Source organism: Odocoileus virginianus, chromosome 10 (genome assembly GCF_023699985.2).
Source record: "Odocoileus virginianus isolate 20LAN1187 ecotype Illinois chromosome 10, Ovbor_1.2, whole genome shotgun sequence".
NCBI classification, from domain to species: Eukaryota; Metazoa; Chordata; class Mammalia; order Artiodactyla; family Cervidae; genus Odocoileus; species Odocoileus virginianus.
The window spans coordinates 68,962,799-68,990,784 of NC_069683.1; the positions used below are offsets into that span (position 1 = coordinate 68,962,799).

The 27,986-nt window shown below is 35.2% G+C and overlaps 1 protein-coding gene across 4 annotated transcripts; it reads right to left on the bottom strand.

Moving 5' to 3' along the window:
- DCUN1D5 (defective in cullin neddylation 1 domain containing 5) lies at positions 1–27,505 on the bottom strand. 4 transcript variants are annotated; one of them, XM_020900375.2, is made up of 8 exons: positions 27,088–27,505; positions 24,938–25,029; positions 19,770–19,840; positions 19,270–19,361; positions 4,572–4,680; positions 4,378–4,482; positions 2,369–2,471; positions 1–334 (listed from the first exon to the last, which is right to left on the bottom strand). In XM_020900375.2, the coding sequence occupies exons 1-8, from the start codon at positions 27,171–27,173 to the stop codon at positions 279–281; spliced, it is 714 nt and encodes a 237-aa protein (XP_020756034.1). In that variant the 5' UTR covers positions 27,174–27,505; the 3' UTR covers positions 1–278. The 4 variants fall into 4 exon arrangements, with proteins under 4 accessions (XP_020756034.1, XP_020756035.1, XP_020756036.1 ...); XM_020900376.2 differs by lacking the exon at positions 24,938–25,029 and having other exon boundaries at positions 27,088–27,175; XM_020900377.2 differs by lacking the exons at positions 19,270–19,361; positions 19,770–19,840; positions 24,938–25,029.
- Between the last annotated feature and the right edge of the window lie 481 nt (positions 27,506–27,986).

A 27,986-nucleotide genomic window follows, 5' to 3' on the forward strand; every position in this document is an offset into this window, starting at 1 on the left:
GCCTTTGTCACAAATCTGAATCTTTATTGTTCTGAAATAAATGTTATAAACATAACTCAAAACAAAAACTTCAACATTCAGTCTCAGAAGAGGTGTGGCTCAATGCCCATAACATGTAACAAGAAAACTTCCTTTAAAAAAAAAAGGAAAAAAAAAGTACTATGAGAAGTCTTTCATATGAATGAAAATGCACCCCTTAGGTTTTTTTTCCCCTCATCTAATTAGCCTGGACACACGTCAGGATCAAAAGGTTTGCATTTTCTTCACAATACTTCTTGCTATGATGCTTGACGAACTTTATGCCACTCAACAAATTCATCAAGAAGAACAGGCCCTAGAAATAAAAGAAACAATTTTTATTAGAATTCAGTGAACTTATCTCTTAAACTATATAAAACAAACTCACCACAAACGCTATGGTGATGACAGGGAACTGACCCTTCCCTTCTTTAGGTGTTCTCCTTCCAGACTCCCTTCTACTTAATAGGTGCTTTCTTGGCTTTTGTTTTTCAAAAACATAAGGGGCTTTCCACAATGGATATTTGTAGAAATCACGTTCTCAGGATTTAAGTGTTTCATGAACTCTCCGATAACTCAGTCAATATTAACCTCTCCCTTTTTCTAACTGCCCACGGCTTTCTGCCAATTAATTATTAAACAATCTGAAAAGTGTTTAATGTAATATTTCTGTTACCTCACCAAGAAGTGTATGTTTACTGAAGGTGTGGCCATATACTGTTCCAGGTACAGAACCTACTATAAATCTGAACACAAAGCAAGTACCTAATAAATATCAACACCTGCCTTAAGAACTACTGTAAAAAGACATTTTTATAATGCAGGGAGTTCAAATTTATTTACTTAGGTAAGTCAGAGAGGCAATTTAAACGAGCTCACTGTTTATCGTTTGGAAATGTAGGGAAAACTCATTGCCATAAAGCAATATGCTTGCCCTATTCTTCTTAAAACCCTCTGGTGATCTCACTTTTTCTCTTGCTTTTAATGGATATTTCTCTACTGTAAGAAAACCAGGAGACTAGCACAATAATCAATGACAACTGAAAAGAAACCCAGATGTTGTCATACTGTGGACCAGCATATCAGAAAGCAAGTCCAACACAAGCCACTAGCTGGTTCCAACCTAATTCCTATAGAAGAACACAGGAAGAGTTCTGTCAGATTTTCTAACTTTTCAAACAAATCTAGAAGCTATATTTTTATTCAAAACCTCTCAGTTAAAACGTTGACTCAAATGCACATGAAAATATATATCTACAGGCCAGACAGTCCTTCAGCTGCCAGTTTACTGCTGTAAGGTATTATTTATAAAAATATTAAATTTTACACTATTTTGTAAATGGAACACACAATATATACAGAAAGAAATAAAGTTAACCTTTCTTCAGTATTTTGTTTCTTCAGTGTCACAAAAGTCCATTAACCTCAGTTTACATTTATAGGAAGGTATCTTTTCTGTGTGGGCTTCCCTGGTGCCTCAGTGGTAAAGAATCTGCCTGCCAATGCAGGAGACCTAGGTTCAAGCCCTGGGTTGGGAAGATCTCTTAGAGAAGGAAATGGCAACCCACTCCAGGATTCTTGCCTGGGAAATTCCATGGATAGAGTCTGGAGAGCTATAGTCCATGGGGTCACAATAGAGTTCAACATAACTTAGCAACTAAACAACAACAACAATCTTTTCTATATAATGCTTTGCAACATGAAAACAGCACATGCAGCCAAACCTGTGATGGGAGTGAAAAACTTACAGCTCTAGAAAATTCATTTAGCTTATCTAAATAATTCATCATTACTTCCAACACCTATTCTATGGCATCCTGGGTTTTCTACTGAAGGGGGCTAATGGATATTTTAATTCAACCAATTCAAAAATCATAAATAGTTTATTGACTGTTTACTCAATAATTTCTGATGGAAGTTACTTTGACATTATTTGCCATACTGTGAATGGATATTATGATATTAAATTTAAAGCTTTTGCTACTAGAGCTGTTTTGCTTTCCTATTTTTAAAATCATGACTGCACTTTTCTTACATAGTAAAACGCCAGGAAAGACAGGAAAAAAGCAGAATTTTAGCTTCAAGCTGCAGAAATTATAAATTTAGCTACAGTGCTCTGCTACCAAGTAACTGAAATATTTCAATTATCAGCACAGATTTTATAATGGTGCTCAATCTAAGTTCTCTCTACCTTCTATACCTGCCTCCCCCACACTTAACCACACAATTAAAACAAGAAGATCTGTTAGGAAGTTTAAACTCTTTATTGTAATGATACACAAATCCATGTTCTCATTTAATAGTTTTAAGAACTATATTTTCATAGGAAAACACTGTATTATATACTTACAAGCACCATCTTCATCATAGTTACTAAGATCAGCATGGACTGTTCTGCTGAATTCTAACACATTGTACCACTGATCTTTGTTCATAACGCGATACTTTGATTGCTGTAGAAAATGATATAAACATTTGGATTACAGAACAAGTAATATCTATTAGGATTTGACTTCAATAAACATAGTTGTGATTTTGTTGTGATTTAGTCTTTCCTTAAAAAGTTATTCCTCTTTTAATTATTTGTGTTTCTAAGAGAATTTTCAGGGTCATTTAGATGTTAACATCTTCAAATTTATTTTTTTCCTTCCTTTTTTTTAATTTCTGAGGAATAACACAGCATCAATGGCCCTAACAAAAAGGGTAAAACTCACTAAATTTTTACCAATGTATATGCTGTGTAATCACCAGTGAGATCAAGCTATATAATGTTTCTTATACACAGTAAACTCTTTTCTCATTAAATTGTTTCTTTACATAAGGTTTACTGTTTAGCCACATTTGAAGTTGGCATTTTTCAGGCTTGGTTTCAAATCTTACTTCTGTTACTTAATTGAATGACCCTGGGAAAGTTACTCATTGGCTAAGTGGAAATAAAACATAATTCAAAATGGTGTTATAAAGGTTTAAAAAGATAATGTATGTTAAACACCCTCCATACAACAAACATTTGAAAATATTTAGTTCTCTCAGCAACCTTTACACGGGAATATTTTTACAAGGAATGATATTTATCTCTGTCCCCAATATGAGGAAGATAGGTAATGTCCACCAACCAATCTACTTTTATTAGGCTAAAAGATTTAAGTGTGCATATAAGACCTTTTTATACTACTGTCTCTTATCACAAGCTTTAAACAAAACTAATCTGGGGAACTTGCTATGATAAACAATCAGCTTCATGAGAAATTATTTTCAAAGCAAAAGCATCTATATTCAAGAAATGGAAAGAAGTACACCAAAATAAGACAAAATTGCAAAAGCAAAAAAACACTACCAAAGCAAGAAATGGAAAAAAAGGACAGTATCTTCTTAGAATCACCTTGAACAACAGGTACAAGAATAAAGCCTTTCTTCTAAAACAATACTTCCTTTATAAATTCAGCATACATTTCTCAGTAATCACTATATCTAAGTACATTCTCATATTTGGGGACATAAAACATTAAACTTTCTAACTGTGGTGTTGGAGAAGACTCTTGAGAGTCCTTTGGACTGCAAGGAGATCCAACCAGTCAATCCTAAAGGAAATCAACCCCGAATATTCATGGGAAGGATTGATGCTGAAGCTGAAGCTCCAATACTCTGGCTGCTTGATGGGAAGAACCAACCCACTGGAAGAGACCCTGATGCTGGGAAAAATTGAAGGTAGGAGGAGAAGGGGACAACAGAGGATGTGATGGTTGGATGGCATCACCGACTCAATGGACACGAGTTTGAGCAAGTTCCGGGAGATGGTGAAGGACAAAGAAGCCTGGCGTGTTGCAGTCCATGGGGTTGCAAAGATTCAGACAGGACTGAGCAACTGAACAGCAACATATTAAAAGTTTATTCTAATTCTTTAGATTGAGCCTAAGCTTTAATACTAAAATCGGTTCTCTTAAATTTGATTTTTTTCAGTCAAATATCTTGTATATAGAAAGAAATTTGATTTAGAAGCTTGAAATTTGTACACTAGCATCAATTCTCTCTTGAAAAGTCCCAAGAAACTAATTTTACATTAAGGGCATTTGTGCTAAAATACATTTTTTGAAGATCTATCTTTTTTTTTTTTTTGAAGGGAGAAGAGCTGTGAGGAAGGGAATACACACAGCTTATGCACAAAACATATTAATGAACATGAACTCATGTCTAAATGAGAGCAGATAGGTATACATTTAAACAAATTTTCAACCACTTATACATATTTTTTAAAAAGCTACAGTATTACATATTTTTTGTTTTTATTCATTTAAAGGTATGTTTTTCAATCAGCTTAAGTTTTTAAATATTATTTTAAAAATAAAAACATATACATACCTCTAGGTACTGGTAAAATACGGAAAACAGTGGCCATGTCCTCCCAAGGAGAAGAGCTAACATAGACTTAGCAGTATCAATATCAAGGCTTCTCTGATCTTTATCCTAAAACAAAAGATAAAAAAGTTTTCCTAAGTGTGGTTTCAAGATAATAAAAAATATATTAAAACTGCAAACATGGAAATCCCACTTACCCTTGCAAAATCAAAGGCATATCTGTAAATATTCTTAAACGAAGAAATATCATTCAACTGTGAGCGCAAAAAGTCAAATTTGTTCTGTAACTTTTCTGTGCAGTCACACCTTAAATTAAAAAATCAAATGTTATATAATTAAGAAAATTAAAAGTATCTTTGGGGGTTAGAAGGAATGCATTAAATAAAAAAGTGAGCACATTCATGAAGTTAGTTTAGGTTTAAATTCTCTGATTCACAAATTTAGAATAACTGTTGCCTTCTATCTACCAATACATGAAAAAGGGAAAAGAAAACCTGGCAATCTATGAAAGGTCACTCCAGTAACTTTTCTTTAAAAAAAAAAAAACACCCACAACTCAAGCAAAAACTGCTAATAAAATCACAAATATTTGGTAAAAAGAAACAAAGATATACTCTTTTACCACAAATAAAGTTAAAATGACAGAATAAATAAAATTAATCAGGCCTCTAACACAAATTCTCAAGCACCATCTTGGTGAAAGAGACTAACCATGATAGCTGTTAAAAGTTTAGTAGGTAATCCAGAGGAAATACATTATATTAGTGATTCAATCATAAACTCAGATTCCTACTACATTTTTAGTCAACAAAAAATCAAAGTATATCAGTGACAGCACCTAACTTTACATAAGGTACATATACAAAAGAATGCAAACAAGTAATAGATGTTATCTCTAAAGGTATGACTAACTAAATATAAGGAGCTAAAGAGATGGAATGTTCAAAAGTATTACTGGCTTTCTGATTTTACCTGAGTTGATTTACTCCACTATTTAGCAAGAAACAAGGCAGACAAAGCTTTTCACAATTAGCACAAATATTCAATCTCACCTCCAGCCAGGGCCCAATATCCTTAAAATGTAACTGTGCTCTAGTTATATTTCACTTACCATTCCCAAACACCATATCTATGCTTTAAGCACATATTATTTTATCTACTTGATATGCTGTTCCTTCTAATATTTTGTCAAAAAATTACTCATCAGAACTAACTCACAGTTTGTCCTGAGATCATCTGACTCCCTTCAATCAAATTAGTTGTACCATCCACTGTGATCAAGTTTTCAAGGCAAAACTGATTTCAGTATTCATGACAATACACCTAGCATTCTCAGATTTAACCAAGACTTTCACTGTTCTAAATCAACAATGTGATGTGTAGTAACTTATCGTTTTATTAATGTGTAAATATCTGAATAAATTTCTAGTGTTGCTTAATGCTTGCACTCTTGGAATAAGCCAAACTTGGGCATGTTACCTGTTTTATAGACTGCCGGCTATTTCACTTTGTTCATAAATGAGACTGGCTGTAAATTTTATTCTTTCACATTCTTTTTGCTAGTCTTGTAACAAGCTTATAGCATAAGCCTCAAAAAACCAAAATGAAAAATGGTACACTTTCTTCTGTTTTCCAAAAAAAGTTTACTCAACACTGGATTTAAGATTTGAACAAACTCAGCAGCTAAAAAACCACCTGGGCCTTTTTACTAAGAGAAGGGAAACCTTTTAACTACTAATTCAGCATTTTAAATGGTTATTAGACCATTCAGATTTTTTTATGTCTTTTTGAATCAGTTTTGGTCATTTATACACTTTTCTGATTACTTATTTCACATATAATTTTATTTAAATATGCCAATTAAAATATTTATAATATTTTCTAACATGATTATTCTATTTTTTTGCCTTTTCTTTGTTCTTCTTGATTACCTTGTCAGAATTTCTTAATTCTCTCAATTGTATCTTTTTTCTATTTTACCAGAGTTTGGACACTTTTTATTTCCTTTCCTCTTTTTTCTTTGGGTTAATCCTTTTCTTAAATTAGATACCAGTTCATTTGGTTTCAGACCTTCCCCCTCCCTTTTAATATAATATTTAATGCTACAGACTTCCCTCTAAGTACAATTTTAGCTTCACTCAAAGCTTTGTAAGTATTAACTGGTTTGATTATTCACTTGTAAATAAGGCCTTTAGAAGAGTGATTTCAGAGGAGCTGTAAGAATAAAGTCTTGCTAGAATAGGTTTTAAAGAGCGAATGAGGAGAAACTAGAGAAAACAAGCCTAGACAATTGCTTTCAAAGAATCTGTTTCTAAAATGAAGCAGCGAAAAGAAGCAGTAGAGTGCGATGGGGAAGGAAGGCAGAAAGTTCACTTTAAGAAAAAATAAGAGAAACAACTTGCTTCTAAGAAGATGAAGTGTTATTTCACGTCTCTCCTGTGAATTCAGTTAAAAGCCCTACACATTATATACAACACAACATAAAGACTCTGAAAGAATCTGAGAAATGATACAGTAGCATGTTCCCTGGGTTTTTTTCTTGCCTCATTTATCCCAGCTTGAAGCTGAAGGAGTCAGCAAAACAGAAATGCCAACAAGGGCAGACAAAAAATAAACATACAAAAGCCTGCTCTCCCCCTCTAGCCAAAAGAAAGCAATCTGGCAAGACAGAAATCATTAAGGGAAAAAAACAAAGCAAACCACTCTTCTCCAGTCAAACACCAAAGAGAAAACTGGCTCAACTCCCACCAACACCAGGAAACACTGGATGGGGAAACTGAAGGGTCCACCCTCACCAGGATATGGGGGTGCTCTGGGGGCTCAGTGGTCAAGAATCCTCCTGCCAACGCAGGAGACTTGGGTTGGATCCCTGAACTGGGAAGATCCCCTGGAGAAGGAAATGGCACCCCACTCCAGTATTCTTGCCTGGAGAATCCCATGGACAAAGGAGCCACGGGGTCACAAAAGAGTCAGACACGACTTAGGGACTAAACAACAAACAAAACACTAGGATATAAGCAGGTTGCCCTCTTGAATTGCGGTGTCAGGGGAAACCACAAGGGGTACATGAACTCCCACCAGGCAGTGAAAAGCAGACCCTCCTCCTCCACTTCGGGGAGTGTCAGAGGAGGATTTGGAGTGAAGGCTTTCAGCTTTACTCAGGAACACCGCTGTCACTCCAACAGTGTCCATGGAGACAAAGCATCTGTGGAGGCCTCTCACCTCTGCTGACAATAATGAGGACTTCCTCCCCAGAGGACAAGGAGAGGAACTTCCTTTCTATGGGAATCTGAAACTAACAAGGCAACAGCCCTCAATTCTCCTGCCCAAGTGGTATTAGAGGAAGCTAGCTGAAACAGAAGCCTCAAATAAATCCAGACTTTCACAACATAATAATACTCCAATCTTCCAGGTTTCAATTAAAAAGAAAAAAAAAATTTTGTCCGCCATAGCAAGAACCAAGATCTCAAACAGCAAAAGGGCAATCAATAGGTGCAAACACCGAAATGATAAAGATGTTTAGAATTATTCAACTCAGAATATAAAGCAGTTATAAAAATGCTTCAGTAAGCAATCAAGAAGAAATTAAAACAAATGAAAAGATAGAAACTATCAGCAAAGAAATTGAAAGTCTAAGAAAAAAATATATAAAAAAAGACCACAATTTTTGAATTGTAAAATACAGGGCAGACTTAAGCCCTAATACATCAGTAATTACATCAAATATAAGTGTTTCAAATATACCAATTGTAAGATTAGAGACTGACAGAGTGGAACAACAGCAACAAATGCCCTAAACTCTCTGCTGTTCAGAAGAAACTGACTTTAAATATAACAATATAGGCAGGCTGAAAGTAAAAGAATAGAAAATGATATACAAACAACTAAAAGAAATGAGAGGTGGCTAAACTAGTGTCAGCTAATGTAGACTTCAGAGCAAAGAATTTATTAAACTAGAGAAGAATATTACATAATGACAAAAGGTCATCCACCAAGAAGACGGAACAATCCCAAATGTGTGCACCAGATGAGAGCTGCAAAATATAAGGAGAAATAAATTCACAATTAGTTAGATTTTAATCTCTCTCTCAGTGATTGACAGAACACAGAACATCAGCAAACTGTAGAAGAATTCAACACCAACAATCAACAGGATCCAATGGACATGAAAAGAACATTCTACTCAATGGCAACAAAATACTTCTTTTCAATCCTAAACCATAAAACAAATCTTGACAGATGTAAAATAACTGAAATCACACAGAATACATTCTTCGACCACAGAGAGACCAAACTAGAAAGTAAAACTTAGAAATTAAACAGCCAACTCCTAAATAGTCCATGGGAATGGAAACCAAAAAACATACTGAACTGAATGAAAATGAAAACAAGTATCAAATTTTCTGAGATACAAAACAGTGTTAAGAGGGAAATTTAGGTCCATTTATGGAGATAAATTTGAAGATGAAAATTTTGATGTGAAACATACAGGTCCTGGTTTACTATCGATGGCCAGTCGAGGCCAGAACACCAATAATTCTCAATTTTTCATAATACTGAAAAAAGCAGAACATTTGGACTTTAAGCATGTAGTATTTGGGTTTGTTAAAGATGGTATGGATACTGTGAAAAAGATTGAATCATTTGGTTCTCCTCAAGGGTCTGTTAGTCGAAGAATTATCATCACATAATGTGGACAGATATAAAATCATTGTTTTCCATAGTAAATTTTACCTGTATAAAAGCTGAATCGAGGCCTAGCTGTTTTGACAACATGGTAATTATGTTCAGCTTTTGAAAATGGACGTTTCCAATGTACAAATGTAAAATTGCAGCTTATAGCTGTTGTCAGTTTCTAATGTGTTATAATTGACCTTGCATGGTGTAAAATAAAAGTTTAAACACTGGTGTAAAAAAAAAAAAAGCACTAAATATAAATACAAATATTAAAGAAGAAAACAGTCTCAATCAACAATCTAAGCTCCTACCTTTGAAATTTTATCTAGATTCCAAAATAAGGAGTTTAGATTATTGAAAAAGACCAGAATAAACCTATGGCAAGTAGGAAAAGTAAATAATTAAAGTATATCATTAGACCTGCACATATCAAAAGGATATAACTTTGATAATTAAAGAAGAAACAGACTCAGAACTTCCCTGGTGGTCCAGTGATTAAGAATTCTCTCTAAGACTTCCCTGGTGGCTCAGAGGTCAAGAATCCACCCATCAATGCAGGAGACATGGGTTCAATCTCTGATCCAGGAAGATCCCACATGCCTCAGGGCAACTAAGCCCACGTGCCACAACAGTAGAGCCTGGAAACCGCAACTATTGCACCCACGAGCCGCACCTGCACGGGCTCTACAACAAGAGATGCCACCGCAATGAGAGGCCCACACAAAACTAGACAGCAGCCCTTGCTCCTCGTAACTAGAGAGAGGTCATTGCAACAATGAAGGCCCAGCACTGCCCTAAATGGATGAATGAATAAACAAATACACACAAAAAAATTGTTTTTTAAAGAATTTACTTTCCAATGTAGAGGAGGTGGGTTCGACCCCTGGTGAGGAAACCAAGATCCCACATGCTGCAGGGCGACTTAGCTCATGCTCTGCAACAAGAGAAGCCCCCCCACATAAAAAAAAAAAAAAAACAGGTGACATGGACCAATATTTGAGTTATGTAACTATTAAACTATTAAATAAACTGAATTCAAAAGTTAGAAACATCTATATAAGAAATATACAGGTTTAGGTGGTTTCACTGGAGAATTTCACCATCTTCAAAGATCAATTCTACAACCTCCTTCAAAATATAAAGTATAAGCAAAAACTTTCCAATTCATTTTATAAAGCCAGTATTACCTTTACCTTAAAATCAAAGACAATTAAAAAAATCATCACAAAGGAAAAAAATTTACAGCTATATATACTGATGGATGTTAACGACTTATTATGGTGATATTATTGCAGGGATCAAACCCATGTCACCTGTGTCTCCTGCATTGCAGATGGATTCTTTACCCACTGAGCTATCTAGGAAGCCCTTAATTTTATAATATATATGAATACTGAATCCTTATGTTTTACATCTGAAGCTGAAATTAACATTTTATGTCCATTATAACTCAATAAATAAGAAAAGGAAAATAAAGTTATAGACCAATATCCCTCATGAATCCTTAACAAAATATTAGCAAACAGAAATTAAGCAATATATAAAAATAAAATTATATACCATGATCAAGTAGGATTTATTCCAAGTATGCACTACTGATTCAGTACTCACAAAAAAAATCAACATAAGCATATTTAATGGCTAAAAAAAGAAAAAGCACATGACTATATGATTTAATGCAAAAAAAGTGTATTTAAAGTATTTAATATCTACACACCTTAAAACTCACAAAAAAAACAGAAAGAGAACTTGCTCAATTTGATTAAAAAAAAAAAAAAGTACAAAAAACCTACCAGCAACAATACTTAATGGTGAAAAACTGGTATCTTTATCTCTAACATGGGGAACCAAAATAGGATGTCCACTATCACACTTATTCAACACAGTAGTAGACATTCCAGCCAATGCAATATGTCAAGGAAAGGAAATAAAAGATGTACAGACCAGAAAAGAAATAAAACTGTCCCTATTTTGTGTCATAATCATATGACACAACTGTCCATGTGGAAAACCCAAAGCACACACAAAAATATTACAATAAGTGTGTTCAGCAAGTTCACAGGATACAAGACATACAAAAATCAATTCTATTTCTATATATTAATAATGAACATATAGACACTAAAATTAAACATACAATATTTATAATGACCAAAATAAAGACAAAATATTTAGGTTTAATTCTTACAACGCATGTATGTACAGGATGTCCATGTTTTACAAAGAAATGATGAAAGAAACAAAGCACCTAAGTAAATGGAGACATATCTATCTTGGAAGAGTCAAAGAGTAAAGATGTCAATTCTCAAATTCACAAGCACTTTAACAAGAATCTCAGTAAGATTTTTTGTAAACATGTAAGATTATTCTAAAATTTTTGGAAAAGCAAAGAGACTGTAGTAGGAGGACATCCCTGGTGGTCCAGTGGCTAAGACTCCATTCCCAGCAAAGGTTTCACTCTTTGGTCGGGGAACTAAGATTCCGCACACCACACAGTGTGACCAAGAAAGAAAAAGGAGGTTAAAAGAAACTGTAGTAGCTATAAAAAAATTCGAGAAAAGATGAATCAGTCTACCTGACTTCAAGACTGAGTACACAGTTATAGTAATGCAGACTGTGTGGTCGTGGAAAAAGATCAACAGAACACAACCGGGAACTCAGAACAGACCACACAAATAAGTCCAGATGCTTTTTGATGAAGGTAAAAGCAATTCAATAGGAGAAAGAGTTTCTGTACCAAATGGTAGTGATGCAAATGGACATCCACAGATAAATAAACCAAAAATCTAAGTCTCATACCTTTGATAGAGATAAATTCAAAATGCATTACTGATTTAAAAGTAAAATGTAAAAACATAAAACTTCTAGGAAAAAAAATAAGGAAAAATCCTCAGGATCTACGGCTAGGCAAAGAATTCTTAGACTTGACACTTAAAACACATAAGGAGGAAAAAACTAATAAACCAGACATCATCACAATTTAAAACTTTTATTCTGTGCAAAAGTCCTTGTAAGAGAGTAAAAACACAAGCTGCAGACATGGAGAAAACATTTTCAAACCACACATTCAATGAAGGACTTAAATCTAGAATACAGAGAACACACTCAAAATTCACAGAACACACCCAAAACTAATTAAAAAAAAATTAATCCACTATAGCTCTTAGACTCTTTTCTATTTTCCTCAAATATGGTAGGTCACCATTTTATTTATACCATCTTCTTTGCAGTTAGTTCATCTACTGAGCTTTAAATCTTTTATATATTTCACTTTTAGAAATTATCTGAAATCTGATCATCTGAGACCATTCTTTTTTTAATACACATTAATATAGTTATACTGAGATTGTAGTAACTCAAAATACTAGCCTTAAAGAGTCTTATTTTGAAGTTTAAAATCTGTTTCCCAACTTGTTTAGTGATTTCTGATTGTTAACAATCACTGAACTTTTCTCTGAAGAAACTGAGGCTTCTGTTTAAAATGCTTTCCTGTACAGAAGAACTGCTTCCACTAAACACATGGGAGTACTAATTACCTGAGACAATACTAAAATGCATTTTTTGGATAGTGTCTACATCCTCATGGCAAAGAGCTCTTTTTTTTGACGATGCCTCTCAGCTTGCAGGATCTCACTTCCCAACCAGCAAGTGAACCCAGCCAGGACCATGAAAGTGAAAGTCTTGAAATCCTAACCAACAGGGAACTCCCCCAAAATCACTTTTAGTTAAGAATTCTCTCAACTAGAAGCCCTTTGTCTCCAACTGCATATGTCAAACCAAGCCCAGGCAATCAAGTCTCCATCTATTGGACAGATTTGGCATCAATAACTAAATGTGCGAGGTTTTACTATGATTCTCATTGCAATTTGTCTACAGTTCCCAACAGGCATAAAAGGTTAATCCAGGTGATTAAGAACAGGCAGGTATCCTCAGGGTAAATACCAGCTCCATAGAGCCCTATGGAATTACCATCTCTCTCAATTTTTGACCTCTGATTTATTTTTCTATAGTCAAGTATGTTTTTTAAAAGATGTTTTGTATTTTAACCAACATTTAGGTGTGTAATATGGGAAACGATTTGTTTGCATATTTAGGATGCCATAACTGCCAGAAATGAAATCAAAGTTTGGATAAGTTAATCATCTAATTTGTCTGGGGCCTACTTCCTTACATATGAATAAGTACACAAAATGTTTCAAGAAGAAACAAGAAAAATTTATTCTTACCATTTATGAGAAATTTATTGTTTACTATTTCAATAAATGGCTTCTACTGGTGCATTCGTCATTATATGAAAAAGTTTTAATGAAAGTTGAAAATGCAGTTAACTTCTACCAGAAGAATATGCAAAAGAAACAAATTATCAGATTACATGCTATTATAATACTGTTTGAAAACTGGGACATCTCAAAACTTCATTATCTCCAGAGTTGTCAACTGAGAATGTTCCGAAGGTCCTAGTACTAGAAGTGACTGGTCACAGGTACTCCCTTTCCCACCAGGACCTACCTTTAAGTAGGGGCCTCATTTTCTACATCTTTAGAGCTTCTTCAAGCAGCTTTTCACGTTTTTTTTTAATGATGTGACTCACATTTTTCACAGACTTGAGACTCAGGAGGGAAAACAAGTTAAAGGATACCTCCCTACTTCAAAAGCTTTTTCTCTCAATACCTCCAGAATTCAAAACTCGTCCTCATGGTATTAACATAGGGCCTGGCATATAGGCCTCAACATTCCAAAACTGTCTGTTAAATAAAGGTATGGATATCAAAAATAAAACACAAAGTAGATGATGCATTACAAAAGGTTTCAAAATTCCCATCTAGGAAAAGGCTAGTGGAAAACTATAGTTCAAACAGAACTGTTAAGTGTGTAAGTAGTGACTGACAAGTCTCTCTAGGAGATAATCTAAAAGATTACAAGCCTTTCCAAATATTTTACATTCCATAGTTGTGTGTGCTCAGTTGCTTGGTCATGTCCAACTCTGTGACCCCATGAATGGTAGGTAGCCCACCAGGATCCTCTGTTCCATGCAATTTCCAGGTAAGAATACTGGAATGAGTTGCCATATTCTTCTCCAGGGAGATAGACAAAGTAACAATATAACTTAGGATGAGACCTCAATAAAAAGAACAGTTTCAAGTCAAACAGAGAATTGAAATTCCAATTTTTCCACTTCCAGCCATGTGGCTTTAGGCAAGTTATTTAATCTTTTCCAGTCTGTTTTCTCATTTTAAAACCACAAAAACAATGAGACATCCATAAGATTATCAATGAGAATCATGTATTAAATGTGTAACACAATTCTCAGTTTGACAGGCTGAGTCAAATGGCTTAAAAATCATCTTCACATGGGTGGCTCTCTCCAAACTATCATGCTTAATGGCTTATCTACACCTTCAACAGAAAAAGAATTGAACAGACTGACGATCAATGCTTCTTCTTAGAGAAGAGTGAAAAAAATCAGAACACAAACCTCCACGTTTATCACAAAAATCATAAAGACATGGCTGAACCCATCAAAACCAGTAAACACGCCCAAGCTGTTATTAACAGACAATTCTGATATTTAATCTAGCCCCAAAATAGACTCACAGGAGTGAATAATCTTGATACCTCTTAACTCAGCAAGTGTAGAAAGAATATTTCTTTTGAACTAAAAAGAAACATGTACTGTAAGTAGTATAGCATGGAAAATAAGAATAGTCTATTTCTGAATATCAAATAAAATTATAGTTTTCAGGGAACACTGACACAATACAATAACAATCTTCAAAGCCACTGCTGTTAGAATGAATAGAAATGGGTTTAAATTTCAACATAAAGGCTTGGGGATTAATTTCCTGAATATTGTTAAACATTCTATTAACAAGGGAGACTTGAATTTCTGCTTCATTAACGACCTTTAAAATGAGAGAAAATTTTCATTTAGGTCTAAGTGCGGTTCTCTTCCTTGTCTTCAAGTCCCAATAAGAATGCTGTGACACACTGATGTTTTAACAGGAAGAACTTTACTCACAAAGTTATGGATTTAGAACATTCTCTGACTGAGGTCTATTGACCACAACACAATACAAAAAAATCCACCTCTGGAGGCATCTGGAAATGTGGATAGGGGACATTCTGAAACAGTCACGGTGACTCTGCGGGAGAGCAAAGGGGAAGAACCACACCAATGGTAACTGGTACTTGGGCCCCAAATGCTAAGTGAATGATAAATCATATGCCACACACAGTAGAGCAATACAATCTACTCAACTCTTCTACTCTCACCAAAAAAAAATTATATAAATGTTCCCCATTCCTCTCTCCTTTAAGAAAGCAAAGTCCGTCAAGCCTTTACCCTTCAAAGTACAGAGCTCAATATGGAGACCAGAAGGTATACAATTTGTAGTCTACTGGAAGACAGCTTGGGGTACTACCATTCTTGTCAGACACTATTCTTTCCCCTCTTTTTTCATGATCATAACCAAGTAAACTCTTTTCAAAGATCCATGCCCACAATTTTCTCTAACAGCATGGTAATTCATTTTTGCTCCAACAACAAACTTTCAGCTGTTACATATGAGAAAACTCCTTCGCTCCAGTAAGTATGGCAGAATAAAATTTTCATGTATCCTTGGAATCTTGCCTCTATAGATGCAAGGAAGAAGATCCATATACAACATTTTGTGTGTAGCAACATACGTGCATTTTAAGGGGGACAAGGGTCACAGTTTTCCTAAGATTTTCAAGAGTCTATGATTTTAAAACATTTTTTTAAAAAAATAAAAATCAACTCTATTGAAATCGCCCCCCAAATCTTTGATGATTCCTGTGCTCAAAAACCTGGTGGCTTCCCAAGCTAAAACATATGGTTTAAACTCTCTCAACGTATTAGTCAAAGTCCTGCATAATGCAGCCATTATCTCAACTATCTGGAGTTTAAAACTGCTGTCAATTTCTTTTATGTACCTTTTGATTCCAGCAAACTAGACATATGTTTTTCCTTCTCAAGGCTCTGCTCACAGTTTTCTCTTGAAACATTTTCCTATATCCTCAACCATCAAAATCCTAATCATTGTTCAAGGTCTAGTTCAAATGCCACACCTATAGTGAAGACTTGCCTGTCTACTCAGCGGAAATTAATCGCCTTAGCAGCTGCGCTTTCACAGTATCTGTTCCTTTTACTCAGCACCTGTCCCATCCCACATGGATCTATGGTTTGTTTCTCAGTCATATTCGACTCTTCAGAGACCCCGTGGACGGTAGCCCACCAGGCTCCTCTGCCCATGGGGTTTCCCAGGCAAGATTATTGGAGTGGGTTGCCACTTCCTTCTCCAGGGGGCCTTCCTGACCCAGGGATGGAGCGCACTTCTGCACTGCAGGCACGTTCTTTATCGCTGAACCACTAGGGATTTCTATTTACATAAATATACCTGCCCTGCTAGAATGTAACTAAGGGGTAAAAGCTGTGTCCCATGCCTCATTGTGATCACCAGTAGGCAGCACAGTATCTTAGATAAAATAAGGGTAAATATCTATTAAATTAAATCTGACTTATAGGGAAATTTGACTATTAATAAACAACAATGAAAACAAAATAGAGCAAAATATCTGGAAAGGATATGGCAGTCACATCCCCAAAACTTACAAAATGACCATTCTACTCCAATTATGTACAAATTCATACCCATAAATTCTTTCACACAGAAAATGATAATTCAGTTAGTCTATATGAATAACAGCTTTAAAATAAATGTTTTCCAAAAAAGTATTCTGAAAAGTTAATTAAGTACTACACAATTACAGATTTTAATTAACCATGACTATGATATTCTACTATTCCTGACCATAATGTACGTCTTAACTACCAGACTGTTTCTGTTCTTTAGCAGAGCTCTACTCAAGTTTTCTAATGGTTAAAATTAATTAGTTTACTGATAACTCCATTAAAGTGGTTCAGGAATCATCAAATAACTATGTTCAGGCTAAATTAAATCCTAAAAATATAAACAACTATAAAAAAAAACCAAGTGTGAAATTTTATACTTTATATAAAACCAAGTATACTAGAAAACTATACATTTTTTAAACAACTAAGAGCTCTGTCTCTTTTGGTTTACTTTGTAAACTATTTTATACAAGTTCCTTATAAGAATATTCAGGAGATAATAAGACTCAGCCAACTAAGAAAAGATACTTTTTACATCACATAGCAATTTAGATCATCAGAGGAAAAGAACTTATTTTCCCAGTCAAGAATGCTTGCCTAATTTTAGTAACTTCAAGGCTCTACACTATAGTGGAGTAGAGTGGAGTGGAGTGAAGTCACTCAGTCGTGTCCAACTCTTTGCGACCCCATGGACTGTAGCCTACCAGGCTCCTCCATCCATGGGATTTTCTAGGCAAGAACACTGGAGTGGGTTGCCATTTCCTTCTAGGCAAATGGGTAGGAGATAATACATAAGTGAAACAAAAACCTTTGAGTCAATTTTAAGTGCTAGATATTGCTTTTATTATGTAAAGCCTGTGAACTTCCTACTGGAAAGATTAGCTAATAATAAACATGTTCATGGGTTCATCAATTTTCCTAGCATATGCCTAAAGCCAAATGTAAACACTAGAAACATTTTTGTTTATATATGTTATACAGAGGCTCCTTATATAATATCAAGTTACTCAAAAGCAATTAGAAACTTTTGGTTTAAAAATATGCAAACACTTGCTAGCTGAGATACTAAAAAATGCAGGACAAAAGCAGCAGCAGGAACAGTACAAAAAGCAACTGTAATGCCAAATAAAAGGTCTCACAATTAACAACCTATGTGACAACCAATACAGGTTTTAATAAAACAGACTGAGCTGTATAAAATTCTTTATATTCTTTGCATACTCCTGTATATTTTATCTTTCTCTAAAAAATTAATTAAATGGTGGGAAACAGCTCAAAGAATTTCAGAAGCAACATTATTTTAATCTGGCATGTTATGACACCTAGATGAAAGGCAGACTTTGTGGTCTTGGTTATAAACACTATGATTTTAAAAGCTAATAATGGCCTTCTACTTTATGAAGAGTGCTAACAAAGGAAAACACAAGGAATGACACAATAGGAAGTACAGTATGGTAGACTGGTAATCAGGAAATTAAAATTCTAGCTCTGCTATTCTTAGTTACATAGGAACTATGTAAACTTTGGCAAAAATTTTCTTCACCTCTCTGAATTTCAGACTCCTCATCTCATCCATAAATAATGAGAGAGTTGAGTTTGTGTTCTCTTTTCTTTATATCTGTGTGTGTGTATATACACACATAAAATATCTAAATGTTAATGCTGGTTTAAAAGGAGAATTAGAAAACATTAGACACTGAAAATTCAAAAATATTTAAGTTTCATATGAACAAATACACTTGAAAAAACAGGTATTCTGAAAGTTAAGGATAGGCAAACAAGAAGTAAAGAAGAGCTACGCGTGTTAATTAAAAACATACAGCAGGAAACTAATTACCCTCCCATTTGGGGTTCCAAAAATATTATAAATTCATGCCTGCTCTATTTTAGAATGTTGATTATTAATTACTTCCTGGATGAACATCAGGAATATGACATAATATAAAATTAACACACAATTACCAATTGAAACTAAGCACACTTTACTCTGGAAAGCCAAAATCTAATTATTTTTATAAAGAAGCAATTTTGTAACTTAGAAAAGTGTTCAAAAGCAGTAAACAATCTGAAAGTATACAACTATAAAATGGCTAAATGTTGCACACTTATTAATGCCAAACAATATTTCTACTTTTATTCTTTAAAACTGTCATGTAACTCACTTCAAATTTCTTTTTTAAGTATAAAACTGAAGAGAGAGGAGGCCCCAGAGCTCAGAACTGCTGAAGAACAAACTACTCACGTAGTAGAATTCTATATTCTGAGAAGGAAGTCCCTCATTGCTCAAACATTCCATGAGTAAATAACTTCTATCATAAAGCTCTAATTCATGCATCAAGAGAATAGGTGGGTTTTAACAGAACTATTCTTAAAGATTCTTTCTTAGAAAATATGAAAAATGGAGTAACTGTTCATTTGCCAAAGACCATAATATAATTTTTTTCAATCCTGAACTGATTGTTATAATTTAAGGTGAAGCCTTACTCCTGAAATTACGAAGCACAAAATATCAATTAAGATTTTCATATAGGCCATCAAATTTGTTTTTTAAAAAAATTTCTTACTGTAATGAAGTCATCCCCTTTAACCATTCTTCCTTGGTAAAAAATCCCATGCTTTCAGCCTCCAATTTCCACGCTAAAACTAACATAATAATCTGGAAAGAACAGAACATAAAGGATAGGGGAGAAGTCAGCACAGAGATTATCATGTCTATATTTATCATGGAGAGCAATTTTATACAACTATTTCCATCCTTCAACTATTAAAGCGTACAATCTCGAATTAATAACTGTAAAGAAATTTAGATGGGTCAATTTCTTAAAAGCAAAATATTCTAACAGTTTCTGAAGGTAGAATCTCTTACTCTATTACAAAAGATATTTATATCAAGAAAGATAATACATGCCCAAGTTAAATTCACTTAAAAAAAACTTAAATGAAAATTTGCAATATTCATGAAGAAATAAAATCTTCTTATAAGATTAAACTGTTCCAATTTTTAGAAATTTATGAATATGCTATACCCCACTTGCATTCCATTCTACTTAAAAATAAAACATACATTTTCAGGTTCAACACCAATGTCTTCACAAAATTTTTCCATTCCTTCTGGCCCTACAACTTCATCAGGACCTTCAAAGACAAAAATAATTTATATATTTTATTGTTATAACTTTATATCAACATAAAACAGAAGCCACTGTGTTAATGGAATTTATGAATACATAACATTTTTTTGTGAATAACTGACTGAATTTTGACATACCTTTGATAAAGCATGAATATTTGTAGTACAGATTAAATTTTTTTTAACTTTGAAATCCTCTTTGAACACATTATAAAATATAATTAAGGACATACAAACAAACATTAATCACTAGGTTGTACAATCACTTGAATCTATCCTTAAAAATACATTTACTGAGAGCTTCCTCTGAAGAAAGTTTTTGACAACGCATCAATATAAAGAAGCACAAGAAGGTTTCAGCTGCTTATTCTACTAGAATATGCTAGTACCAACCCACAAATCAAGACAGTAAACAGAGAATATCTGTTTCTTACTAAAAATTTAATACTTTCAAGATATAACAACAATGATATAAGAAAATGGCTACATTGAGATTCCAGAATGAGATATTTTCCTAGCAAAGCACGAATATTATGTAATCTTAATGTGGAAATAAATGCTTAATTAGCTATGTCTATCATTAGTTCAAAAATTAAGGACATTTTCCCTATTTTTTCCCTTGGTAACACTAAACATTAGCCAGTACATCAATTCTCCTATTTTTTATGTTATCTTTTGATTTGACAAGAGTAAAACAAATTTGTGACAACATGGATGAACCTCAAGGGCATTTTGCTAAGTGAAAGGAGTCAGAGAAAGGGAAATACAACGTGAGCTCACTTGTAGAAGGAATCTACCAAAAACAATCAAACTCAAATACAGAGAAATGATTGGTGGCTGCCAGAGGCAGGGGTGGGCAAAATGAGTGAAGATAGTCAAAAGGTACAAACTTCCAAATTTAGTAAGTCCTGAGGATGTAACATAGAGCAGGATGACTATAGTGTTAATAATACTATTTCATGTATTTGAAAGTAGCAAGAGAGTAAATTCTTAAAAGTTCTTATCACAAGAAAACAAAATTTGTAGCCATATGTAGTGACAGGTGGTAATCATTTTGTGATAAAAACATATATCATTATGTTGCATACCTGAAATTAATATAATGATATACCTCAATTTAAAAGGCTAAAATAAATTTTAAAACTAAATATGATAGAAATATGTTTACCATACCTGGTTTTTGAAAGAAAACAGTCTTCAAATGTTAAAGTAGCTAAGAGAAACTTGTTTTCCTTTCTTAAGGACTAAAAATACTCCAGCTTATATGTCATGGACGAGACCAAGGCTGCTCAGGTGGCATTTTATATCACCATCATTAGTTCATAAGCACCACATGGGGCCAATGTCCTATGGTTTTTCTTAGTAGAAAAATGTAACCACCCAGTATGGGACCAGTTAAGCTTTTATTGTCTCAGATGAGGTCCAGACTGCTAAGATGATGTTAACACATGATCTGAAACCAAATGTTTTAAAAATTCTTTGGTCTAAATAAGTACTGTACTTTTTTATACAGTGAAATGTTAAAAGGTTATGGGGTGGTAATTATAGGAAACTTTCACTTCCTAATATACATTTGGAGGCTTTTTTATGAAAATGTGTTAATTATGTAATTTTAAAAGCACACATACATAATTAAAGTGTTAAAAAAAATAACAAAATGTGCATCCTTATATGTGGTTTGGATGAAAATAAAAACCAGTTAAAAAAACTGAATGGAAGAAAAGTTTTTTTAAGTCATGACTGAAATATATTTTAAACTTTCCTAATGCAGCAAGAAAGCAAACTTGCCCTCCACACTGCCATCACCAGTAATTAGAAGAGAAAGCTGAAGAGTCATATCAAGAAATATCAGTTACTGTCATAAAAAATAGCCTCCCTAGAAAATGGGAGACTACTCATTAAAATGTGCTAAGAATCAAGTTAAATTGTGTTATATAGATATATGATACATATAAGACCTTTACATAAATGTCAAGTGACTTTCACAAAACAAATAACAATCTAAACCTAAAACCAAGTCTGTACTAATGTTCTTTTCTTCAGATCATGTAACATCAATTATACTTCTTCAAACAAACTCTTCCAACAAAACTACTTCCAGGGTAAAACCTCTGGAGTAGAATTTAACTATTTCAGGCACAAAATGGGTTTCTACTCAACTTAAGAAGCTATGAAAATGATTTAGTTCACTCTACCAGCTGGTTACTTTACTAGGACTAAGCAATTATATTCCCCTTTTTTGATTCTTTATAAGACTTTAAAATGCCTTTTCACTTCCTACACCTTTCTTCAACAACAGGCTTAATATATTCCTGAATCCTTGCCAATGTAAGTATCACTCAAAATGAGAGGTCTTATGAAAGGGAAAACTATCAGGCTTTTCACACATCACTTATGACCTACAATATCTCATTAACAAGATTTGTGGTAAAACATTTTGTCGCAGTTGTTTCGCTCAATCATGTCGGACTCTTTTGTGACCCCATGGACTGCAGCCCTCCGGGCTTCTCTGTTCATGGGATTTTCCAGGCAGTAATACTGGAGTGGGTTGCCATTTCCTCCTCCAGGAAACACTTTTAAAATTTAAAAGAAAATCAATTTTCTGATGGTTTAATAACCGTATAGTTCCCAGCTGTATCTGCAGAGTCTAAAACAATGCCAGCCAGAGCAAATGCTCAGGGGGGTGGAAAATCTGCTCAAAGCATGACACAGCACCTTAAACATAAGCTACATAGGAGCTACACTGTTAATTTTTTGGAACAGTATTGTAAAAATATACAACCAGTAAATGTGATGCTGCAGTACTATTACTCTTTTAATAATAGCTAACATTTACTGGGTTCTAACTACATACCAGGAACAGTACTAAGTGTTTTATTTACATGTTTTATCTCAGAAGGCACAATTATTGTCTCCATTTTAAACAAGGGCATCTCAGTTACTCTACCTGACACAACTAGCACCTCCTCTTCGTTTAGGTCTCTGACTGAAGCAATCTCCAGAGAGACCTTCCCTAGTCACCTTATTTGAAAGTCCATCCCTACTTTCTACTTTCTATCCCTGCATCACACCACATTATTTATAATCCTCCACCATCTGTAATTATGTTGCTTATTTACTGTGTCTTCCCCACTAGAAGACAAGTCCCCCAAGGGCAGGGATCTTGTCTGACTTGTTCACCACTATATTCCCAGCACTCAGCACAGTGCCTGACACATGGATACAAGTGCTCCATAAGTAAGAATCATTTGATGAATGACAGAAAATAAGTTAACCTCAAGTATACTTACTAATTTTTGGAAAAGGAAAATTGGCTGCCGCATACAAATTGTAAAACAAGATAGTAGCAGTTAAGCATAGGCTACATGGTCAGAATGACCATGGTTTGAATCCAGGCTCTTGTCATAGTATGACCTTATCTTGGGCAAATTACTTGATCTAAGCTTGTTTCTCGTCTATAAAACAAGAATACCACCACCTACTTAGCAGAATGGTCACAGGAAAAAATCAGATAATAAAGAATAAAGATAGCAATTAGTCTGCTGGCTATTAAAAAGTGTTGGCACAGAAAATAAATGGTTAACGAAATCTAATCCTACGCTACTTAGGAAAGTCCCTATCAGAGGTAAGACAATCAAGCATGAAAGAAAAAAAAAAGACTAATTAAGTTTATGTATCTAGTACCCTTTATAGGTGAAGTAAAATGACCAGCCTTTGATTCTATATCTTACCATGCATACCAGTAAAACTGGCATTTTGAATACTGGGTCAACATTTCAAATGGAGGTCAAAAGAAAATGAATTCCCTCTATTTAATTTGGGTTAGTGGTTGTCTTGGGATGCCAGTAATAGCAGCTTTTCTGGTCTATAAAGAATCTGTTCTGTTACTAAACAAGTTTTAAATTATATTGTTGAGATTGCTCAGAGGATACCAACAGTGAAGCTACTGTCTCTCAAAAGTCTTTTTTTTTCCATACATAACCTAAAACTAAATCTTAAGTTCAAAGTTCCCTTGGGATCTAAACCTTATTATCACTAAATATAAGACAATGACTACATATACAGTGTTTTATTCTAAACAAACACTCTGAGGATGATAGATAAAAGAGGAAAAAACCCCAAAAAACCCAACCAGGGAGGCAGGTAAAAGAAGGAAACAGTTGGGGGTGACAGCAAATTTAAAATCAATAATTCCAAAAATAACTAAATCATTCTAATGATTCTATGTGGAAAATGTATAAAATTTAATATGAATTAATTTCCCCTTTAACTGCTATGAAGAAGTTAATAATAAATGGGAAACAAAGTTTCTTTTTCATATACTTAACTGTGGCCTCATCCCAGACTTTTGACTTTTACCTGAACTAGTCTCATCCTAGACCTAGAATTTTTCATTCACCACCTACAGGATTTAGTGCAGGTTAAACTAGCTTCTTCAAGAAATTTTCACTGACACTTTCAAGGTTGGGTTATACACTCCTCCTATGAACTCTCACACTGCGTCTTCCTAATATATTAATAGCATATAGAATACTATACTAACATCAGTCTGTTTACTTTCTTATTATTGCATCTCCAGTGGAAGTGAATGGCTAAAAAAATAACTGTATTAAAGGGTAAAACTGTCATGGAATGATATATGAGTTTTAAATCTTTTACTATGTCTTCCCAAAAGTTTCACAAAAAAAACTTTCAGAAAATACAAGCTTATGGTTCAGAAAAACTTCAAAGAAAACTGAAAAGAAAAACAAGAACCATATAAAGTATAAAATGTTCTACTACAAACTGTTTTCCAGAATACCAACTCTACTATAGCCAATGGACATAAACCAATAATGAATCTATTTACAAATTTTACTAACAGTAAATGAGTTTCACCCTACCCACTAACCATATACTGAATTACATATTTTAAAAAATATCAGCCTGAAAGGGCACCAAATTCTTAGCCTAACCATAATCCTCAGTCTTGACCCTGATCTCAGCACACAGCACTAACACACAGCAGGCCTGCAATAAATATTTGTTAAATGAATGAATCAAAAAAAAAAAAAAAAGTTTTAAAGCATGTGACTGATATCTTCTTATATTAATTTCATTACCTGCATACTCATAAAACCAAGCCAGGCACTTCTTGCTTGAAAAATGTTCCTCTCCACTTATTAGTCTAGCAGGGGGTTGGGATCTGCAATAGCTTAGAAAACACACAAATGCCTAAGAATTTTATCAAGTCTCAACTTTTAGTGAAAAGCTAAGTTCAATATGAACTACTTCAATTCAAACCAAAGTCTTTTTTTTTGTTGTTACAGTTGGTGTTATAGGGAAAAACTGTAATTGTTAAATATATGCAATTTGAAACAGTAATCTAGACATAAAAATTTCTAGCTAACAAAGCCCAAATGCTACTTTGCTCACTATCAAATACCAAAAAATATCACTAAAATTATTGCTCCCAAATTTCAAAAGACCACATGGAAGTTCAACCTAATGGTATCAATGCAGGACTGGTAGTTGGGAAAATATAAATCTTTACAGTGATTCTGCTGATTGCATAAAAATTCTATATGTGTATAATTTGAAAATGAACCTTACAAAGTATATTTTGATAACCAGGGAATCAACATTTCAGAATATTATATACTAGGAGTTGTTTATTTACCATCTACCAAACTTAAACATTTTAAAGATAAAAGATAATATAGGACTTAAAGGTATAATTAGATTCCACAGATTAAAAAGAAAAAAAACACACACAAAAAAAACTCTATCATACTAGTTCAAATAATTTGGCCAAAGCAGTTTAATCCCAGGATCTATCTTTTTCATAAAATAATTAAAATTTAGAAAGTTCATAAGTGGCCTCTAAAATTTAACAGAGAAACTTTTCTCAAGGAGCTCAGTTATACTACCACAGTGACAAGAATGCTATAACTTCTGCAACTATGTGATAGTTTTTGAAAAATGTAATATAAAATAAGCGTGCCAAATTAAAAGTTTAAGTTGATAGAGCAAAGTATCACCTGAGTGCTAAGAATACTAACAGCTCAGCTGTTTTAATGTGCTTAATTTAAATAATTTTAATATGTTATACATTTAAGATTGCTACAAGTTAAAGTAAAAGAAATCTAATTTGCATGCTTCATACAAATATGAGCTAGTGGAGTATACGTCAAATTCTAGTATGAGTTATTAAGAGGTATAAGAAAACAGCAGTATCTTTCACAGTAATAGTCAAATACCCTCGGGCTCTTCCGCCAACCACAGTAATAGGAGGAAAGATCCAACCTATTAAAAGATGAAGCAGACTAAAGAGGTCACCTACCTTACATTTTAAGCAGATTTCTCTTTAAGGCGAGCTCTATCATTATCTCCTCTTAACAATGCTGGCTACTTTAAATGGTAGCATCTGAAGTTCTTACATTAAATGCCAACCAGTAAGACAGTCAAGACATCCAATAAGGAGATTTAAAAAACCCACTTTTCACACATAAATTGCAATGATTTTTTGCAGCATACAGTGTTGCTGTAATGCCTTAATGACATGCTACAACGGAACCAAAGAGCTATTATACTACTACAACTCTGCATTGCTTTCTTTTTCTCCAAGAAGATGCAGAGTACAATAGCTCTCAAATTATTAATATTTATGTTGAGAGCTAACAGCATCCTGATGGCTAAACAACAAAACGCATGCAGGGCCTTTTCAACTTTGCACATAGCGACTTGGCTATGGAGCCACTATAGCCAAGCACTTATTTAGCACTATGCTTCCAGAAAATGGGGCTCCTGCTGGGATGGTCCGGGTTAGATCACTCCAAATACTAAATGTGGAGACCAATTCCAGCACAAGGAGCTTCTCTCTCTATGACTCCCAAAGCAGCAGTCAGGACGCAATTCCTCGCGCTCTGCTCCTTTCTTCACAGTCTACAGAAAAATTCTAGAAGCGACCCTTGCACGGATCTGTACACTGCCAGGTCTGGATTGAGGGCGGGGGAGGCTTAAGGAACGAGGGGTCCTCGTCTCCCCCACCCGCCCCGGCACGCAGACTCGGACGGGAAGCGACTCTCAGAATCCCTCAGCGGCGCCTGAGCACACAACCCAACACGAGGCGGAGCCCGGCACACTCACGCGGTCCGGCGCCTGCCACCCCGGTTAATCAGAGGGGGCTCGCCTCTCCCCGGCCCGGCCGGCCGCCTCCTCTTTCGGTCCTGCAGCAAAAAGAAAAGACTGAAGGGCAGGGGGCGGCCGGTACCTGGAGATTTTACACTTTTTGAGGCCTCCGTCTTCCGCCGCTGCCGCTGCCACCCCAGGAGATTTTCTCTTCTTCTTCACCGGCATCTTCCGCCCTCCCCGGCGGGGCGGGCAGGCGAGCCGGGGAAGGGGGTCGCTGCCTCCTGAGGACTCCTCAGGGCTGGCTCCCGCTTCCCAGAGACAGCAGCGAGCGAAGGAGCAGAGCCGCCAGCCCGCCCCCGAGCGGCGCAGCCCGGCCGCCGCTCGGTCCCAGGTCCCCTGCCCGTTCTTCTCAGCGCAGAGCCGCGGGGGCTCCCCGCCTGCAAGCACTTCAGCGGACCACACCGGCGACAGAACGCAAACGGCGCGGCACTACCGCCAGTCACACACTCCGACAGCCTGAGGTGCAGCCTGACCCGGATGCGGATCGTCCGAGGCCGGAAGTGACGCGACTCAGAGACGGACGCCGGGAGGGGCGTGGACCCGGGAGGGGCGTGGCTCCTCTCTGCCTGGCCGGGTTTTTCTGTGAGGCCTCTTCCCATGGAGAAGTTGGGGGTTCCTGAGACGTTGACCGCCTTTAGTTGTCAAAGCTATCCCGATTTTTTTCACGAAGCTTCCATCCTGCCTTAATGCTGATGGCAATCCCCTCCAAAATGTCTTAGGAAACCACTAATACTCTGCAGGATGCCATTAATTGGTTCAGAATGGACATGTGATTCTAGGCAGGCCAATCAGTGCCAAAGACCTGAAACTGAAGCGTCGGGAAGCAACTTTATTTCCTATGGACTTGAACCTGAGAGGAGGTAGAGTATGAAGCCAAAACTCAGAAGAGATCTGAATCAAGCAGAAAGAAAAATCAAGAAGACATTTTATGATATGAGTCTGTGCTGTACCCTAGAATTTTCAGATACTTGATCAAAT

Coding starts and splice junctions, on each gene's coding strand:
- DCUN1D5 (XM_020900375.2), bottom strand. CDS start 27,173: ATGCCGGTGAAGAAGAAGAGAAAATCTCCTGGGGTGGCAGCGGCAGCG. Junction 19,841..24,937: donor TTGGTTTTATGAGTATGCAG/GTAATGAAATTA, acceptor TTGTCTTTGAAG/GTCCTGATGAAGTTGTAGGG. Junction 2,472..4,377: donor TATTTTACCAGTACCTAGAG/GTATGTATATGT, acceptor CATTTTCTACAG/CAATCAAAGTATCGCGTTAT.